Consider the following 21,486-nt stretch of genomic DNA (forward strand, 5'->3'; position numbering starts at 1 on the left):
TGCCTTGACAGGGTGGACGATAGAACATAATGAAGAATGGCCATAGCCACTAAGTCTCCTGTTATACAGCACTGATAAGATTTCTGGGTTTAAACCTGGCAAGCCAAGCAGGCTAGTGGCGACTATACAATTAGAGCCCCCTCCCCAAAGCTACCAACTGCAATGACTAAAACCAGAGGGAAGAAAGCAGCAATCATGCCAGGAGTGAGACCTGAGAACCTTTGAACATTATACTAAATTGGTAAGAAAAGCAGGGTTACATACAATTATTATCATTAATAATACATTGTGCCAAAGGCTTTGGGTGCAGACTAGAAAGGTCTTAGTTTAGTTTATTTCCACAGTCCTTAGACCAGTCATACTAGAAAGGTCTTGTTGTTGTTCAGTCGCACAGTCGAGTCCAACTCTTCGCGACCTACAGGTCTACAGTTTAGCAGTTAAGATGCTGTTCATAATCACATGCTCAAATGAATCATGCCACACAAAAAAGGAGGATCACTGTTATCCAAATCTCTTGATTACATGAAATTGCTTTCTGTCCTCAAAATAACCATCTAATAATACTTAGCAGTTATCTAGAACATTCCTGATGTTCGACTAATATTATACTTAAAGTAAGCCTCAGTTATTCTTACTCCCATACAGGCAGCTTATTTAAGGGTGGAACCAGACAGGATGTATAGGAGTTCCATGAATGGAGCTCCCTGCACTTTTTTTCCTGTATAAAAATCAGGTGTGCAAGGCCTGCAGGAAAGGCTTAAACCCCAAACCCTCACATCACTGCCCCAATTAGAATCAGGCCCTTGCATGTCTGATTTTTACAAGAAAAAACACTGGGAGTTCTGCTTTAACAAAAGACCACTTACATGAGTGTGTGGCGAAGGCAAAATTTGAATCGGGTGAACTGCATGAAAAATACATGTGACTCCCTGATTGGACATCATGGTGACCAGATTATCAGGAGCATCACAGGTAGCATGCACTCCCGATACACGCAATTGCCATGTCCCAGTATGCATGGATATAGGGCTAGCAAGATGAAGATTTTGGTGATATCACTCATATCACCAATGGTTCCCAGCTTTAGGATTGCTGAATATGTAATTGCTGCTATGCCTATCTTTTAACTGTTTTAACTGACTTTTTGTTTGATATTCACTTTTAATTGTCTATTGATTGTAATTTATTGTCATAACCTGCCCTGAGCCTGCTTGCGGGAAGAACAGGATATAAACATAAATAAATAAAAAGGATTTGTTCCCAGCAGGTAAAGGTTGACATGAATTCACTCTCTGACTCTCTACTACCAAAAAAACCCTTCCCTTCACCACCTCACTACTTTAACAAAACAACTGTATTTTATTGATTCATCTCAAATTAAAAAGTTGCTCAGACAGTGATGTGTCTAGTTCTGCTCACTCTGTCTGGGAGTCAGAAGACCCATAAAAACCAGCAGTCTGCCTTTTCTGGAGAGGGACCATCAGAGAAACAACAGTCTTGGGAAAGAAGTATTGTCCATGTATCTATCTGTATAATCAAGAGTACAGAAATACATGGTTGTTTGAGGCAGCCATACATCTTTTTCTGGCAACTGCCTGCCCAAGGTGCCCAGCACAACGTGAAAGATTCCTCCCTGCCCCTGCATTTTCCACATATGGCAGAAATCTGTGCTGGGTGTGACAGTGGGAAGTAAGAGGCCACTACTGCTGGGCAGTAACCAAGCAGAAGGGGATTTGACATTCATACTGGTGGGCTTCATGAAACAGCAATGGAGCAGCAGGGGCTTCTAGCTCAGTTCTGTGCAGGCCTGCAGGTCACTGATCACCAATGCCAAGTAGGGGTAAAGGCCATGCTATCAGTGGCCTGTACGGGTCTGCATGCAAACTGCTAGGCTAGCAGCTCCCATGCCTCCAACACTACCTTCCAACATCTACTGGTATGGGTGGTGGGTCATTTTCCTTCCTGGTCATGACTTAATGAAAAAAAATTGGTCCTAATGCCCAGCAACCACCTCATCAGTCCCTGCTGTAGATCCATTCTTCCTGACAGAGGATTTGGGGGAGGGGGTCATTCTATCGTTTTGCCTCTGCTCTCTGGAGGTCCAGCGGGCACATTAACTCTGCTTCTCTGTGTCTCTAAAACCCACATGGGTGAAAGTGAGATCTCTCGTCCGAGTCCTCTGCACATGCTGGAGGATTCGGACGGGGCAGTAGCTGCCTCAAATAATAGCATCCTACCGATGCCAGCCAAACTGTATGTACCTCTTTGTATAACTCTGATGGGATAATCACGGAGAATCACATGGCCTCCTGCTCTTAGTCACACACATGGTGGAATTTTCCAAGGAGAAGCTCACAGGACCCCTGGCGAATGCTCAGGCCACAACAGAGAGGCTTGGCTCACCATTTTAAAGATTAGTTTGTTTTCTATTTATGCTTTGGGGAACCCCATCATTTATGGAGTTTTATCAGTTGTTCAACTGGAGTGGGGGCAAAATGATTGAAGTTAATGAAATTATGTATGGAGTGGGGAAGGTGGAAGTTTTTGTGCCCTGCCCATGGCTTGCTTTTAAATAGCTTGTTTTTAATACTGATAATTTATGTTGTTTTATGGGTCATGCGGTATTGTTTTTACTCGGAAGCTGCCTTGAGAGGTAGCATATAAATATCCAAAATGAATGAATGAGTGAATGAACAATAGAGAAAGTTCTTTTCTCCCTCTCCCATAGGGTTGCCAACCTCCAGAGGGGCTGGAGATCTACTGGAATTACAACTGATCTCCCGACTATGCAAATAGCTTATTTATTATTTGTTTGTTTATTAAAATATTTATTCCTCCTGGAGAAAAGGGCTGCTTTGGAAAGTGGACTGCATGGCATTATCCCCCACTCACCCAGCCTCCACCCTCAAATCTCCAGGTATTTCTGAGCCCAGAGTTGGCAACCCTGACCCCCCCATAATTCTAGAACTCCCAAGCAGCCTACTAGGTGGCTGGGCAGAACAGGCGGGATGGACAAAAGGAAATACTTCTTCACGCAAAAATAAATTAGCCAGTGGAATTCATTGCCACAGGTTGCAGTGATGATTGTTCAGTTGGCTTAAAAACGGGTTTAGCCAAATTCATGCAGGATTGTCATTCAATGGCTTTTAGCCACAATGAGTGAATGTCTTTAGGCAGTAAACCTCTGAATAACAGTGCTGCAGAGCAAGAACGGGTTGGCCACTGTGTGAAACAGGATGCTGGATTAGATGGGCCACTGGTGATAATGCTTTTACGTTCTGCAATGGAAAGATCAGTCATGGCAAACAAGTGACAACTTGCCTGCCATTACTGACCTTGCCCTGCCTTGTGCTGCCACAAGGGAGTGTTGGAGGTGCACTAGGATGGCTGAACATGAAGTTCACACAAGGCAACAGGAAGCCCAACAGGCCTGGCCAATGTCCTGTGTAATTACAGCATGTGCCCTAGCACAGCCACCTTCTGCCCCAAAGTCCGCCAGACCCTTCTGCATGTACAACTGATGCTTACGCAAAGTAGCCAGCTCAGTGGAATTCAAGTAAGTTGCTTCTAAACTGAGAGAACAAGGCTTTGCTTTGTTCCTGTTCCCGGAGTATTTAAGGAATCCCTCCTACACTACCAAGCTCAGCTCTTAGTTTCTCTGGTGCTGTTTTACCACATGACTTCCAAAAATAGGGGGAAAGTCTTAAAAGGTGAACTACTGGAAGCAGGGGAGAAATAGAAACTACAGCACTGCATTAAATTGCAAACCATCACCCCTGTCTTGCAGTACTGTTGTTTCCAAGATTTTACTAGTGGAAGCGCTGTATTTACTTCAAATGCTCTCCCCCTTTCCCCCCTCCCTTTCAAAATTATTGGATAAAACACTGTGAAAATTAGGCAACAGTAGTTTCTGAAAACCACTTACTCTTCCAGCTGAAGATATTTATGGTTATACATCTGCAGTACTGATTTCTGAAAAACTGGTGGTGAAAAGTGCCATGAATGGCAGCTGACTTACGTGACCACCTAGGGTTTTCAAGGTAAGAAAACAAAAAGAGATTGTTTGTCATTGCCTGCCACTGCACAGCAACCCTGCACTTCCTTGGTGGTTTCCCATCCAAGTACTAACCAGGGCCAACTCTGCTTAGCTTCCAAGATCCGACAACATGAGGCTAGCCTGCGCCATCTAGTATTAGAGGCATAAAAAAAGAGACATACAAGAATAATTTCACTTTCGTAGCTCAGGCCCAGTTCTATGACTCTGCCTTAGCTGCAAGAACACAGTCTGAGGGGGTTTGCTGTTGCTATTAAGGCAGTCCCATGGTATAAGGGAAGAGAAAACCACCCACTCTTGTATTTTTTGAATGTATCCATCACAAATGTAACAGATGATACATTATCACTGAATAAAATGCACTTGAAGCAATGCACAGAACAGACCACACATACAAAAAAAGAAGCCTGAAACAAATGCAATGCAATGAATTTCCCTGGTGGCATCCAAACATCATCGGGTATTGTGATATTGTTACATTAAAGCCATTATTTGCAACAGGGTTTTTCTGTGAGGACAATGCAGTCCAGATGCAAATGATTACTATAGCACAACAACAACAACAACAACAACAACAACAACAACAACAACAACATAGTATTCAACAAAATGTGGGTCAAACCCTTGACTAGAATGGAAGAGTGACACCAAGTTGCCCCAGCTTTCCTTTGGCTATTAGAATGCCTTCTCATACCTGTCCCAACCCCCCAGCAGATCACTACGAAGAATGTATCCATCACAAATGTAACTGATAATACATAATCACTGAATAAAATGCACTTGAAGCAATGCACAGAACAGACCACACATACAAAAAAAGAAGCCTGAAACAAATGCAATGCAATGAATTTCCCTGGTGGCATCCAAACATCATCGGGTATTGTGATATTGTTACATTAAAGCCATTATTTGCAACAGGGTTTTTCTGTGAGGACAATGCAGTCCAGATGCAAATGATTACTTAAGCACAACAACAACATAGTATTCAACAAAATGTGGGTCAAACCCTTGACTAGAATGGAAGAGTGACACCAAGTTGCCCCAGCTTTCCTTTGGCTATTAGAATGCCTTCTCATACCTGTCCCAACCCCCCAGCAGATCACTACGAATGTCCTTGTATTGCATTGTCATGCAAATATTGGTGGACTGGGGCAGCAGCACTCAATTCTGACCCTTGGTAGGCCTGCTCAACATCATATAAAGTCACAATGTTGTCCTCTAGCACACAGACGAAAAGAAATCTTGCATGTCTGAAAGTGGTGCTGAAAGGCTGCACTGATCTCAGTTAGAAGAGTACTTCAGTGCAGAAGCAAATGGCCTGCAAAGATGTGATGAAAAGGAACCCCCCATGAACACGTACAATTTGGGAGTGGAGAACTTTACTTGGCTGCAGCAGAAAAATTCATGGCTTTCTAGAAAAGTGGGAAGACTGTCGTTTGGTTTGTATTCAGATGTTTTTCCTGTGGGTAGGAAAAGTCAGGAAAACTTTCCCCCTTCTGTATATGTGCCATCAGTGACTCCCAATGACTATATGAGCAAGTTATTGTGTGGTGTAGTTGAACATGCTGTACTCCCCTCAGGATTATTCAGTGTGAGGACAAAATAAAATTTATAGATACAACACTTAGTATATTCATAGCATAAGACATTCTCGCCTTCTCCATTCTCCCTGTGAAATAGGTCACGCTGAGCTAGTGTGACTAGCCCAAGGTCACCCAGTGAGATCCCATGGCAGAACAGGGATTTGAACCTGGGACTATCAAACCCTACTCCGACACTGTAACCACTACACTACACATTGGCTCCCTAAATAAAACAGTACAATGCAAAATTCCAGTGGAAGCCTGACCAACTTCAGCAGGAAGCAGGACAGGCAGCTTGTACAGCAAATTGCTATACAGTAGAAGGGAAACTAAGGCATTGCGTATGGACTAGACAAGTCTGAAGTTAAGAAGGACCTTACTGGTGTGTTTTGGTTAAAGAAAACCACCCCAAAACCAGATGTTCAAAACATTTAGCCTTTAAAATGCAGCTCACAATCACATGTCCAAATGAGTCATGCTTCACAAGGCTACTCAGCAAAATCTCTATTATCAAAATCTTCTGAGAGTGTAAACTCCCTTTTCTCCATCCTCTAGGTAGAGCCATAACAACACTTAGCATTTATACAGAACATCTGTAAGCTTCAAAGAACATCATGTACAGTATCTCAGTAATCCTTACAACAGCAATGGAAAATATACAAATATTATTATTGTTATTATTAACCCCATATCTCTATAGGGAAGAGGAAGGGTTGCGACTGGGAGAAATGGCCTCCCAAAGTCACTTAGTGAGGTGATCTTCATGTCAGGGGTCCTGAATTCACACATTTAATCACTGTGTTAATATCAATGATGACACACCTTTCTAGAATGTAAAACAACCCTCATGCCTTGTACCTGTTGTGCTTAACCCTAAGATAATGGTTTTTGTAATAGTATTCAAATAAAGATTTATTTGTGGGGGTCCCTCACAAGTACAGATTAGTATGCATTTACATGATTTGGTAGTGATGTGTCTAGCTGCACCTACCATTGTACTCTTCTGGGGGCAAATGGGTTCAAAGCAAAAGAAGAAAGCTGGCTCATCGTATGAGCCACCAGGATGCATTTAGCACAGAGGATGATGGGCAGGAATGTCAGAGGGGGGGAAAGGCTTGTATAGCCCAGTTTCACAAACACAGTCACTTCACCATTACAAGGGACAAGAAAACCTTTTCTGATGACTTTCTCTTTCTGGATGCCCAGCACAGTGTGAAAGAACTTTTTTTCTCTTCTGAGTTTTCTAAAGAATCATGGAGACCTCAGAGAGAGCTTGATCCCTCACTGTGTGCTGGCTGTGAGCGGGCAGGAATGTCAGGGGGGGGGGGAAGGCTTGTATAGCCCAGTTTCACAAACGCAGTCACTTCACCATTACAAGGGACAAGGAAACCTTTTCTGATGACTTTCTCTTTCTGGATGCCCAGCACAGTGTGAAAGAACTTTTTTTCTCTTCTGAGTTTTCTAAAGCATCATGGAGACCTCAGAGAGAGCTTGATCCCTCACTGTGTGCTGGCTGTGAGAAACTGATTGGTGGTGGCCAGCCAGTGAGGTGGGAAGTAAGAAGCCACTGCTGCTGAGTAGTAGTAACCAAGAGGATGTGGCAGATTAGAAGAGGGCATTGTTGGATGGGTCTGCCTAAGAGAGGAGTTTTCAAGAACAGCTCTTATCAGAACTACAGCTTGTTTCAATGGGAGAGCATGCTAAAGACTCTACGGGGCTTAAGAGTGCTTAATTTCCAATGAACACACCACTGGTACTCAGAGCACTTTATTGTTTGTGGATCCAGTGCTTGAAGTGGGAGTGCTGCCTTTCAGCACTCTACTGGCAAACTTACTATTTTTCAAAGGTACATTAGGTACAGGTTTCAAAAGGGTTTTGGGGGGGGAGCCACCAGGACTGTGAATATCCTAGAAGAATGCAGTTCCTCTGCTTAAACGTGGAAGGTGAGCATTAATTTCTTCTACCAACCAAAAAAATGAACTGTGGCTAACAGTGCAGTCCTAAACAGAGTTGCACCCTTCTAAATCCACTGAAGTCAGTTGTTTTAGGAGTTTGTAATTCTGTTTAGGATTGCCCTGTCAATGCCTTGAATCAGTGAGCCTCTAGAAAACAGTTCTCAAGTTTAGCGTATCTGTTTTTTATCCTTCCTTATGTAACTTACCCAAACTTGGTTTCTTCCACCAACTTTTTCCTGATAACCACCGACAGATACAGGATTAATCCAACAGCAAATATTCCACATATAAATCCCAGGACAATTATGAATGGATCTGAATTTCCAGACGCTGGAACTGATGATGGTGCAGTGGATATCAAACCTAGGATGAAGAGCCAATTAAGTTGAAAGAAGGCTCCATAGTACAGTGGACATTGCCTGAGGAGTTGCAGGGACTACTTCCACTAACAGAGCACGCTAGGGACAAAGGGAATAGCAATGAAAGAACTGCTCCAACTTCTGTTAGGATTCTTATGAGAAGTTACACTGTTCATGCAAATAAAGCTACGACCACAAACTGTTATTTGAAGGGATTAATTGGCTGAAGGAATTCATGAACTCTGCAAAAGCTGAAGGAATAGACTCTATGCTATGTGCTAGCGAGAGTTTGAAAAGCATTCTGTGCAAGGAGCAAAATTTAGACTGAGGCAGTCCTGGTTTAGCTGAGGAAGAAAAGAGGCTAGTAAGCATAATGATTAATCCATCCGTGTCCATGAAACACAGCGTAACATATGACAAAATGATCTTGTTTAGAGGGAACTGGCTCACCACAACCCACAACCCACACATCATTAAGCGCGTCTGGCAGGAGAGAGAAATTTCATTCACAGCATAACCAATTTGCGCAGTTTGAGGTGGTTTCACAATCCCTTCTTTGCAAACTTTCTTCCCTCAGATTTAGCAGTTCTGATGTGTTTTATCTTGGTTGTGAAGCAGTGCTGAAGCACTTACTTCTGGCTTAGATTTCTGGAATTTGTAAAGGCTGTTATAATGGCAAGTTCTTTGCCATCTTTGAAATCTCCCAAAGATGTGTGTGTAAAAAAGGATACAGAAGATAAAGATGAGAGCAAATTTACAATGAGCATGTCAATTTCACCTCATTGTTCTTGACCATCATTTTACTAGCAGAACTCCCTGCAGAGCAAAAGAGGGGGAGAAAGCCTCTTGTCAATTTCAGGTGTGCAGGCAAAGTGCACTTGCCCTAGCAGCGATCTCTGTTACTCCTGAATTAAAATATATGCTGTGTGCAGCACTGGTACATATACAATACTTTAAGGGGGGGGGATAAACCATACAGCCTGGCCCTATACTCAAAATAAAATCTCAATGGGCAAACATTTAGGTAAGTGTAGATTCTTATACGTTGATCTTATTATGCTTATTTTTGGTGGCTAGACAAACCAGAATACGGATGAGAATGTCCATTTGAATAAGTGGCAGTAGCCAATACAACTAGGATCCATATTCAAATGTATTTAGATGCATAACAGAATGGGTGGCCGAAATCTAGATGCAGTTATGCATGCTCATATATACGTGTTCAAGAAAATAGTTACGTCGTTTTAATATGCACAATTGCTTGTGTGCATGGTTCACCTGCAGGGAAAAAATAATCTCAAGGCAGATAACACAGTTAAAGGGATGACCCATTAGAGAACAACTTTGTGAGATTTGTTTTCTGCTGGGGGTTGGTCCTACCTACATTCTGCATTCATTAATCTCCCAACCCAACCTTAGCCCACTTCACTAAATTATTCTGACTCACCATTCCCTGGAATAAAAACTTCTACTGGATCACTGAATGGTCCAACTCCGCCTTTAGTGACTGCTGCTACTCGCACTATGCAGGTGGCATTAGTGGCCACGATAGGAATATGGACAGCACTGGTATCTTTGCTGGTACGGGAAGAGAGATTCCTCTGAAAGAAAATAATAAAAGTCTTAACTCTAGAGCATTAGTAAGAAAGCATCTATTTTTCCATTAGAACCATTAAATAATTAGCTGAAAACACAAGATTTGTCCGCATTTGACATATTTCCAGATTCCATTTTATGTTTGTTTGTCTACAGTAACTAACAGGCACTATTAACAGGCACAAGAGAACAACCATCTATTTACAGGGAGTGATAAAGTGCTTTGTAAAAGATAGTTCTTCAGCAACCGGATGGGAACAATGAAGTAGCTGACAAGCATTTCTTTATAAGCCCTCTTACTGCTGATGCCACAACTCAGTATACATTTTACCCATTTCTACAAGCTGTCGGCTGTTGACCTTCAGCCCCAGTCATCACAAATCTGTCCTCCTACTGGCAAAACCAAAATAAAATTAACAACAAAAAGCTGAGTTCTCTGGGGAAACAGTGGAGGAGAACAGTTTGCAAAAACCATTTATTTTTCTATGCTTAAGCTCTGCTTCCCACTTTCTGACTTTAGGAAACCACAGGAATTATTCCAAATCTTTTTTTAAAATATATTTCTCTGAGCTTTCTTTTGCAATTATACTTCTCTGTATGGTTGTAGATATATTTACTTCATCTACAAAATTTACCAGTTTGGTGTAGTGGTTAAGTGCGCGGACTCTAATCTGGGAGAACCGGGTTTGATTCCCCACTCCTCCACTTGCACCTGCTGATGTGACCTTGGGTCAGTTACAAGTTGTTTCAGAGCTGTTCTCTCAAGGACAGCTCTGGAAAGAGCTCTCTCAGCCCCACCTACCTCACAGGGTGTCTGTTGTGGGGAGGGGAAGGGAAAGGAGTTTGTAAGTCGCTCTGAGACTCCGAGTGAAGGGCAGAGTATAAATCCAGTCTCTTCTCTTCTTCTTCATTAATGGTGATGGTGGTCCTCCCCCATTTTGATCTGAGCTTCCTAAAGATTTCTTCACATTACAGGCATGATCCAGCCAAAGTTAAACACACATCAACCATTTATATCAATGAGAGAAATTTAAGGATACAGTTAGTGTGCCTGTTGAAATCAATAGTGCTTAATTTTGGCTGGATTGTGCACTACAATTTTAATATATGTCTGAGATTTTTTAAATGGATATAAAATGTGTGACTCTGAAAAGCACATGTTTGTAAATCCATGTAAACTAATCAGAGAACCAAGACTGGCTGCAGTACCACATCAATGGTACAGTTGGAGGCATACCCTGGTTTTATTGCCTTGTAGTATGTGAAATGCTTCTTAGGAGTTAAGAAGATGAAAATATAGGTAATAATTGTTTAATCAAATGGGGACTGGAGACAGCCCAGGTGTTTGTGCTCTGCATTTCGCAAAGCCATAATTACGACTGACGTGGTTAATAAACCAAACTCAAACTATGAATCTAATGGACCCTACCTAGCCATAGCTAGTGAAGTGCCCCTTGTTCAGACATTGGCACTGACAATAGCTGGTTTAATTGAAACAGGATTTCCTGTTATGTCCATGCTGAGCCAAAGTTTGCTAACAGACTATATCCTTACTGAATTACTTAGTGCCAGGAGGTGCTGTGTGATTGTTATATTCTTAATCAAGCACATTTATCCATAAACATGTGAACACTAGAATATATGATAAATATTGTTATATTAAGTAGGGATGAGTTTTGGCAGGGGTGTGTATCACAAACAGCAGCAAAAGCACATTCAGAGTGGGGATAAGAAGTATTGCCCCCTACTCTGAACTTTCTTAGGGATACTGGTACATAGACAAATCTGATTGGATATAAAGTATTATGATATTGGTACAGAGTGAAGGCAAAAAATTGCCCTCAGCCTGAATTGGTTTTGTAATGTAATCACACCAAGTGCCTAGCTATGTGATCCCTGACTGGCTGGGATAATAAGATGATGCTTTAAAATATGGTGCTACAGCAGCAGCTGCAAGGGGCAGAGACTAGATGTGAAAAGATAAACATTCCATGGGCTGGCAGGAACATTTTGGGCACTCCAAAATTCTCCTGTCTCACGCTAAAAAAATTTCTCCCACACAAATGTCTCATACAGTCACAGTGATAAGCACCATTAAGATCTTCTTGAGTTACTACTAATGATCTAAAAATCACCCGTTTTCTTTAAAAAAAATACAAGGTTGCCATCAGTGGGAATATTTATTCTGACAACCAGCTCTGCTTTTACTACTGGTAGTATTAGATTACTAGGAGCCCAATGGGCATGCATATTGTGTCCTTCTCCATCTAGATGCCACTCTTGTAGCTAGAATTCCTTCAGTGATGAGCACATGGACATTTATTGTCTCACACATCAGTATCAGATAGCAATACAGATTGTTCAACAAGCTTAACTAATATACATTGTCCCAATAAAATACATCTCTGTGTTCTGGCTCATAGTTTCCCCGTCATGCTTTGAGAAAACAAGAGATTCCTTTTCCCGTAAAGTCACTGTTATTTCCTGGATTTCTAGTGATTCAGCTGAACAGCTGAAAGAGCAATAGGCAGTGCTTCCTAGAAAACCGCTACTAAAAACACACATGCACACAACTGTTCGATGACACACAATGCAGCTGGCAGGTTGGCATGTAACGTTCATAATAAAGTTATAATGTATTATAAAAAGAATTGACGAAACCGCTGTTAAAAATTCAAGGTAAACAGGAACTGATCACTATGCACAATTACAAAACTATTAGGTTGCCAAAGGGTTTTTTTTCCAATGTACCAACACCTCTAGATGGGGAAGTGGAAACCCTGGATAAAGGAAGCACTGGTTATTGGTTAAAATGGGCAAAGTGTCACAAGGCATACAGGGCTGGGGGCTTTTAACTGTGTGGTATCCCTTGATTAATTTTTTAAAATTATATCTAAATACATTTTAATAAATATGAATACCTTTCCATGTTGCCTAAGCTAGTATTTAAAACTGTACTAATAATATTCTGTTACACTGAAAAGCTACATTTCCATCAGGCAGTTCTGGCCAGGTGCTCCCTCTAAGCTGTGAGTGAAAAATTCTACTTTGTGAGCTACTGGCATTAAAGTTGTGAGCGAGTGATTTAGCTACTGCATAAATTAGTTTGCTCTGGAGCCATCCTTCGTGAGCTAAGACAAAAATGTGTGAGCTGGAGGCTAAAAAACTGTGAGCTAGCTCACACTAATTCAGCTTAGAGGGAACACTGAGAGCTAAATATTTTAATGGCTCTTTGGCATTATCTCTGAGACGGAGCTGAAACTATCGAAGTCAAAATTTTCTAGGTGGGCTTCCATGGATAATAAAGCAGAGAAGTATAAAACAATCTGTTGTGTTTTAATACCTGTAGTTTGTTTCACTGTTGATGTTGAGAAATTTGTCCCATTAGGTAGACTGTAGACTGAAAGGAAAAGAGCAGAGTAGGAGGAGGAAAGAAAGATGGAAGAGGAAGTAGAGCAAGGGCTGTAGGAAGGACAGAAGAATAAAACCTCATGTTAAGAGTACGGGGTCATACAAAAGACAGCAATTTTATAACCGTGAAGTTTTCCGGTGTTCCTATCCATTTACTGCAAAGACAGTCCTTCCCAGATCAGTTTTGCAATATCACTATCAATTAGTCTCAGTCTCTGGTCTGTAAAAGAGTCCCATAAAGACCTATGTCACATCCCCTTAGACAGAGCAAGGAGTCCTTCAAGACTAAGCACTGGAGAGAAACTTTAATTGTAGAGACGTGCTTCTGTCAATGAACTGCACAGGTTAACTGAAAGACTGATGTCCTGAAACTGTGCAGAGGAGCAGTGCAAATGTAAACCATTGTGCATTTTTATCCCAAGCTTCCTTCAAAGAACTGAGGGTGGTGTACGTCATTCTCCCCCTTTTTCATTTCATCCTAACAACAATTCTGTGAGTTAAGTTAGGCTGTAGAGACTGGGTTAGATCCCGCCAAGGATCAGCAGAAGGTGCTGATGGCTGCGTATGTCCCCCAAATCCTTCTCCTGCCAGCAGTCTTTTCCAACCCCAGCAAAGTTTCTTTTTGGTGTTGTGGGACCCGCATGGAATAATAGCCACATGGCTTGGGAGGCTGTGGTGGGGTGGGAGAAGGGGGACGTAACGCTCTTTCAGCCTCTTCCACCAGTTGACAGTGGATTATGAAGAATCTATCCAAATTTGGTGAGTTGGCAGCACCGTGGCAAATGAAGTTCAGCACTGCTAAGTGTAAGACAAAGCACACTGGAATAAAATATTCTAACTTTAAATATATGCTGATGAGTTCTGAACTGTCTGACACTAAGACTGGAAGATTGTTTGGATCCTTTCCAATCTGGTTTAGGGCCTGGTTATGGGACTGAAACAGCCTTGATTGCTCACGTACCACGAGGTGGACAGAGGGAGAGCAACTCTGTTAATTCTCCTGGAACTCTCAGTGGCTTTTGATACGATCATTCTTGGTATCCTTCTGGACCACCTTTCCTGGATGGGACTGGGGGGGAAGCACCATTTTGCAGTGGTTCTGGTCCTACCAAGAGGGAATGTTTCAGAAGGTGGTACTGGGGGACTGCTGCTCAGCCCTTCAAGCCTGTGAGGTCCAGCACAGCTCTATCTCATCCCCTGTGCTTTTCAGCATCCAGAAGAAACCACTGGGTGCGGTGAGCCAGTATGGTGTAGTGGTTAGGAACGCGGACTCTAATCTGGAAGCACCGGGTTTGATTCCCCACTTGCACCTGCTGATGTGACCTTGGGTCAGTCACAGTGCTTTCAGAGCTGTTCTCCAAGAGCAGTTCTCTCAGAGCTCTCTCAGCCCCACCTCCCTCACAGGGTGTCTGTTGCGGGGAGAGGAAGGGGAGGAGATTGTAAGCTGCTCTGAGACTCTGAATGAAGGGCAGGGTGTAAACCCAATCTCCTCCTCCTCCTTCTGATTTGGGCTGGGTTGTCACCAGTGTTCCCACTAAGCTGAGTTAGTGTGAGGTAGCTTACAGTTTTTTAGCCTCCAACTCACACGTTTTTGTCTTAGCTCAGGAAGAATGGTTCCAGAGAAAACTAATTTATGCAGTAGCCAAATCACCTGCTCACAATTTTAATGCTGGTAGCTCACGAAGCAGAATTTTTGCTCTCAGGACTCCATAGCTTAGAGGGAGCATTGGTTGTCACCAATATGCAGATGACACTAAGCTCCATCTTGCACTTCTGGCCAATCCCAGGGAGGCTGTAGAAACCATAGGCCAGTGCCTGGAAGCAGTCCAGGAGTGGATGCAGGCTAATAAACTAAACTTAATTCCAACAAGAGGGAAGTGCTATTAGTGAGGAGAAGGTCTGACCGACGATTTAAGGTGTCACAAGTTCTGGATGGGGTTGCGCTCCTCTTGAAAGAACAAGTCTATACTTTGGGGGAGGTCTTGGACCCAGGTCTGCTGCTGGTTAAGCAGGTGGCAGCTGTGGCCAGGAGTGCCTGTAACCAGCTTCAAATGATTAGTCAGCTGTGGTCTTCTATGGGCAGAAAAGATCTGATCACTGTGGAGGTGCTTGCCCTGATTTCATGGAGAATAGATTACTGCAGTGCATTCTATGTGGGGTTGCAGCTAGGATGTTGACTGGAATGGGCCGTAGGGACCATATCACTCAAGACTTGGCCATCTGCACTGGTTCCTAATCTGTTTCTGGGCACAACTGAAGGTGCTGGTGTTGACCTTTAAAGTTCTATATGGCTTGGGACCAGCATACTTTATGGTCATCTTCCAAGACACTGCTTCTGAGATTAGGCGGCTGGCAACACGAGAGAAGGCCTGCTTGGTCATGGCACCAAAAGACTTACCTGTGCCATTCTGTTGCCATCTTCTGCCAGTGGGTGAAAAGTTTTTTTGCTTTGTCTGGCATTCCCTCAGTGATCCCTTCTTCCTGCCCTATGTTTTAATTGTTGATTTTATATGTGTATTTTAGCTTGGTTTTAATTGTTTAAATGATGTGTTTTTGTTTGGCTTTAATGGTTTTAAGACATGTTTTTATCATGTATATTTCTAACCTATTTGACTTGGTGGCCCTGATGAGGCCAGAAATGCAGTTTATAGATGTTGTAAATAAAATTAATACATAAATAATAAAGAGAACTTGAGGTTATAGCAGATAGCTCCATAAAAATGTCAACTCAAGTGTGAAGCAGCTGTGAAAAAGGCAAACTCCATGTTGGGGATTATTAGAAAAGGGACTGAGAATAAAAAGACAAATATTGTAATGCCCACCATGGGCAGAGTCATGGCATGGTCTTATTTGGAATACTGTGTACAGTTCTGGTCACTGTATCTCAAGAAGAAGCTAGGAAAGGCACAGAAGAGAACAACCAAGATGATCGAGGAAAGGCTGGAGAGTCTGGGACTTCTTAGTTTAGAAAAAAAAGAAGGCTAAGGGGTATATGATAGAGGTTTATAAAATTCTGCATGGGGTAGAGAAAGTGTATAGAGGGAGCTTTTTTCTCTCTCTCCCATAATACTAGAACTCAGGGACACCCAGTGAAATTGATGAACAATAGGTACAGGACAGACAAAAGGAAATACTTATTTATGCAAGGAAATACTTATTTACTCGAGAAGTACAATTACATTGTGGGATTCACTGCCAGTGAAGGTAGCAATGGTCATGAGCATAGATGGTTTTGAAAGGGTTTTAAAAGACATAGTTTAAAAAAAACAGATTAATGGACAACAGCTCTACCAGCTACCAGCCATGGTTAGTTAAAGGAACCTCCATATTCAGAGGCAGTAAATATCTGAAACCCTTGGCCTCTGTGCCCTGTTTGTTACTCATCCAAAGCAACTAGTTGGATGCTCTATGAAATTGGATACCGGGCTAGATAGACAACTAGTGTGATCCAGCAGGGCCCTTCTTATGTTCTTGTGTATCCCATGACCCTAGGAATAAACTTTCCTGGGGCTGGAAATGATTGTTAGGGAGAGTCGAATGTAGGGACAAGTGCCTGGTTATGGTGTTACCCAGCAAATTTTATGGGAATTTGAAACTAGTCTTCCATTTCTTAGATCAACACCTTAATCATTACACCACAATGGCTCTCTTCCACTCTGTTAATTATAATTAAGGGATCATGATCAGGCCAGTTCTTTTGCACTTCTTTCAGGAATGAATTTCCCCTCAACTTCCCTCACCCACCTTGACCATGGTTGAACACTACATCAGGATGGATGTTCACCACCACTGAGATTACTTAACATTCTGGAAGCTGGTTAGAAGAACTCAGGTTAAGAGGGAATCTGGTCAGTGTGAATCCTTGTTAAGCATCCATCCCAGTACAATTCTTAAATACAGCTAAGGACAGCAGAATTAGCACATTATTTCACATTCTGCTCCAAATCTCTGTTCTTAACCATGGCTAAACACCACATCTGCTCTTCATACACAAGCCTCTCTTATTTGATTTCTGCTGCACAATAAATCCATTTTAAGGAGAGCAGCCTTGACGGGAGGGCGGGGTAGAAATTTAATAAATAAATAAATAAATAAAATAAACATTTTGTGAAGAACTTTCAGGCTGACAATGGCTTTTCCATCTTACTGAGGAATAACAGCTAAACAATGAAGATATTTTATTCCATTGGAGTAGTTATAGGCATTTGTAAAATATGAACTGTAGAGATGAAAACGTTCTGGCATCAAAGGAAGCCAGACATAATTTATTTTATTTTTCCAAGTACCAGGGAAGGGAAGTGCAGACCCTTCGCCTTTCCTCTGCAGCACTGAGTTGATGAGTTAGCATTTCTCCCCTAGTCATAAGATCTTCACATTGTTTTAGTGACTTCAGAATATCTGGGACATGAGCTTTCTAAAGCCCAAAAACGTTAAGAAAAAGGGAACAGAAAACTCCATGTGCTACAGAACAACAAAAAAACACATGAATCACTTTTTCTTCCCCTATAGGAAATTTAAAACATTTAAGTGTGCTTTTTAAATACTTCACACTATGGGAACTCATGCTAAATAAATAAAATAAGTTGGGGGGGGGGTCACAGCTGCAAGTAAGGAAGCGGGATTCGCCTAAGAAACATGACCCTATCACAAGTGCAAGCTTCTGTTTTTTTCTTCCCCACGAGACTGTTTGTTTTAAAACTGTTACATAACTCAGCATTTTATGATGCAGAAGGCATTGCACACAACAGGACTGTTCTCAAATGACTGCTGATTCAAAAGTCTGGGAGTGATAAGTGCTTGGAGCCAGACTCCCAGCTAACCAGTTCAGCTGGCTCTGAAAAGCACTGTTACAAAAGTAAACACAGGTAGGGGTGTGCGGCTTGAAATGTAGATCCAGATATAGGGAGTTGAAAATATTGGTATTCCCACTTTTCCAGGTTCCAAGTGGATCCTGGTCACCCCACCCCTGATCCCAATATTCTTCCGCTCTATTATACCCTATAGGGAATCTTTTCAGAGGGCTGGAAGGGCCTTTTTTTAAAAAAAAACAAAACCAAATTGCACCAAAATTGTGGCAGAGCTGCTGGTGCCTGTTCTTTAAATGCCCACTGCATTTCAAGTGAATTGGATCAAGAGGTCCAAGTCTATGTGCCCCTGAAGAAGGTACCTCAGCCATTCTCCATTGCTTGCTATGGGCAGGGGGGGAATTCCATGTTTTCTCCAGGGCAAATAATAGCCAGACACACAAGAGCAAGTAAAGCAACCCCTGGCTAAAAGCCTCTCAAAGCAGACAGAACCAACAAGCCCAAATAACCTGTGAATAACCAGCCAAACCATGCGGCAATGTAGCAAACCTAACACAACCAATGTCAAAGTAGGGAATATGAGCCAAACTGATTTTAAAAGGAAAGATGTAGTAAAGTGAATGGCAGGATTGCCCACTGAGAACAATGGGAGATATTGAAATGCAATTGGATATAATGGCAGCCAGGCATGCCAATTTACCTGCATGGGCTCTATTGAAATACATTACAGTACAAAAAAGTTGCAAAGAAAATGCAGAATGGATTTACAATGAGGACCTCTGGGCCAATTTGGCAAGCCCAACAGAACTAATGTCAAACCAGAGAATCCCAGCAGAACAAACTTAAGCAGGGGGCACTTTTGCAAGCCCAGCATAATCAATAGCAATCCACAGAAGTCCAGCAGAACAAACTTCAGTGAGAAGGGGGACTTTTGCATGCTGAACAGAACCAATGGCAATGCACAGAAGACCAGTAGAAGCCAAGTCCAATATGGTAGTACAAGCCCAACAGAACCTGTTGCAACCCTCAGATTTCAAAGCAGGATTCAATACTGGTTAAAAACCATGGTTACACTTGGAGTAGAATGTATTCCTTAACTATGGCTAAAGTGGAGGGGCGGCCCAGGAATTTGCTTTAGTGACAGTAAAAAGCAGGAAGTCCATACTATACTCTAAGCTGTTATGTCTGCTCTGACCCTATCAAGCTTTCCAAGAAAGAATGTACATCCTACGGGATGGTTTCTTCCCTACAGCTACCTATTTTAGACAAGTACCAAAACAGAGACATTTGTGCTCTAACTAAATACAACAGTAGCAGTTTCTGTGGGTTTAACATCCAGAACTGCCCCAATCAGACATAAACTGGTGGTGGGGCCAACTTTAAATGCTCAAGAAGTGTGCAGGTAATGAGCTCAGCACCCTCCCTCACCAACAGTGTCTCTCCAGTGATCTCAGCTAGGAGATAAGTGTTCAGGGAGATGGAATATCAGATCATAAGAGGAACCTGCTGGATCAGACAGTGGTCCATCTAGCCTGGCATCATGTTTAACACAGTGGCCACCAGTTGCCCTGGACAGCCAAACAAACTGGGCATAGAGGCTGAGGCCCTCCCCTGCTGCTGCCTCCTACCACTGGTATTCAGAGGCTTGCTGCTTCTAGACACGGAGGCTCCCTTCAGTCACCACAGCCAGTAGCTATTGACAGACGTTTCATCCACAAAGGTCCCGTTCACACGAGGGGATTTGGGCCAGGAGCTGGACGGTTCGGGGGCAGAGCAAACGGCCGCGATCACACCACAACATCTGGGAAGTGTAGTGCTTCCGTCCCCGAACTGGCCCTTCCGCGCGATAACCCGCATCAAGTTGGAACCACCTACCGAGGTGGTTCATCTCAAAGGTGCGCCGCAAACCGGAAGTCTGATCGCCGGCGCGTCCCCGGCTCCTAGCCGAACTGCGCATGCTCCGACATGTGCAGTTCGGCTGGCTCGCCGTCAGATCTGTGTTTTCTCCCCAGCGTCTGATCGTGCCGGGGAGAAAAGGCGGCGCGGCCAGGGGATCCGTGGGATCCCGCCGCGCCGGTTCAACTTTGGCACGGCTTTTAAAAGCCACGCTTTTTGGTGGCTTTTCCCCTGCCGTGTGGCAGGGCCCAAAGCTGTCTAACTCCCTTGTAAAGCTATCTATGCTCACAGCCATTGCTATCTGCATAGGTTAATTACACATTGAGAATAATTACTTATTTTTGTCTGTTCTGAACATATTTCCCAACAATTTCACTGGGTGCTCCTGAGTTCTAGTATTATGGGAGAGGGAGAAAAAGCTCCCTCCACTTTCTCCTCTCCATGCATAATTTTATAAAACTCTTCTTCTTTTTTAACTATTAGCTGTCTAGATTGAAGAGGCCCAGACTGTCCTTACAGGAAAGGTGTTCTAACCCCCAATCATCTTGGTTGCCCTCCTTTATACTTTTTCCAATTCTGTGATGCCTAGTTTTACAGCTAAGCTGCAGATAGGAGGAAAGTTCTGCTTCCTACACCTGTGCATCATTTTTTGCACTTAAAAACACCTGCTATCTATCTGATCAGTGCAAACCAAAGAGAGAGATCACAGGACGGAAGTTGAGAAGAAGCAAAAAACCGTGATGTGTTATGCCAAAAAAAGGTCTCCAAGGACTAGAAATTTATTTTTCCAATATTCACTTTACTGGAAGCAATTCAAACGCCATCGACACCAACGAGCCATGCATATTATACCTCGTTTCGTATAACTTTATCAAAATGGGTAGCGTTGAAATACCTATATAATATTAATCTATTTGACAAACTGTAATGTATTCAGCCTGACATGCCCGGACTTGCCTGGGCTGGCCAGGCACAAACTGTCCGTAGCTTGAGTCGAAAGACAAAGGATCCGAAGGATCCTAGCCGGCCCAATCAAAGGGCTAGCTTTCTAGCCGGGAGACCAATGGTCACCCGGTTACTGTAAATAGCCTATTGGGAGTAGGGGGTGTGTTTATGGATACTTGGTGGCGGGTTTTCTGAACGCATATAAACCGGCCTGCGAGCTGGTCCGTTGTCTTTGTCCTGAACTAAATAAAGGTATGCTTAGCTGAAATCACTCTTCGTCTGCATACTTTCCACTGGCGACGAAGGTGGGATTCACGACCCCATGAACAAAGACCCGGACGCCAACACGAGCACCGCACCGAGCACCGACAGCGAGACCTCCGGGAACCGCGCCGCTTCGCATCCCAGCTCTCCGGCAACCGCTCATCGCCCCGCTCCCGGCTCCACTCCGCAGCCTGCTGACCCCGAGAGCAGCAGCGCCCTTCTCAATGCTCCAGTCGCCGCCGCCATCCCAGGGGACACCCAACCACGTGGCTGCAGCACAATGGCGACCCCTCCGAGCAACATCTCTGCTTTTGATATCGGCCGCCCCACCGAATGGGAGGCCTGGCTCGAGATCCTGACGAGCTACTTCAACTGCCACAAAAATACGGATGACGGAACGAAGAAGGACCATTTCCTCCAGTTGTGCGGCATGGGCACGGTCCTACTCCTGAAGGACCTCATCGCCCCAAAGAAGACCGCAGAGGAGCCCTACACGGTGCTGATCAAGGCGTTGACGGATCACCTGGCACCCAAACCCACCAAATTCGCGGAGCGGATGGAATTCTGCGCGAGGGTACAAGGCCCCAACGAGTCCGCGTACGATTACCTGGCGAGACT

The 21,486-nt window shown here is 43.3% G+C and overlaps 1 protein-coding gene across 1 annotated transcript in view; it reads right to left on the reverse strand.

Annotated features, from left to right (window-relative positions):
* The window catches only part of MERTK (MER proto-oncogene, tyrosine kinase), a 90,986-nt gene that overhangs the window by 22,823 nt on the left and 46,677 nt on the right, over positions 1 to 21,486 (reverse strand). Inside the window, exons 9-10 of the mRNA XM_015416138.1 lie at positions 9,399 to 9,552; positions 7,799 to 7,955 (exon numbers count right to left, since the gene is read on the reverse strand). Of these exons, the coding sequence (XP_015271624.1) occupies positions 7,799 to 7,955; positions 9,399 to 9,552 (311 nt within the window). The remainder of the gene's footprint in view (positions 1 to 7,798; positions 7,956 to 9,398; positions 9,553 to 21,486) is intronic.

Source organism: Gekko japonicus, unplaced genomic scaffold (assembly GCF_001447785.1).
Source record: "Gekko japonicus isolate JY-2015 unplaced genomic scaffold, Gekko_japonicus_V1.1 scaffold339, whole genome shotgun sequence".
NCBI classification, from domain to species: Eukaryota; Metazoa; Chordata; class Lepidosauria; order Squamata; family Gekkonidae; genus Gekko; species Gekko japonicus.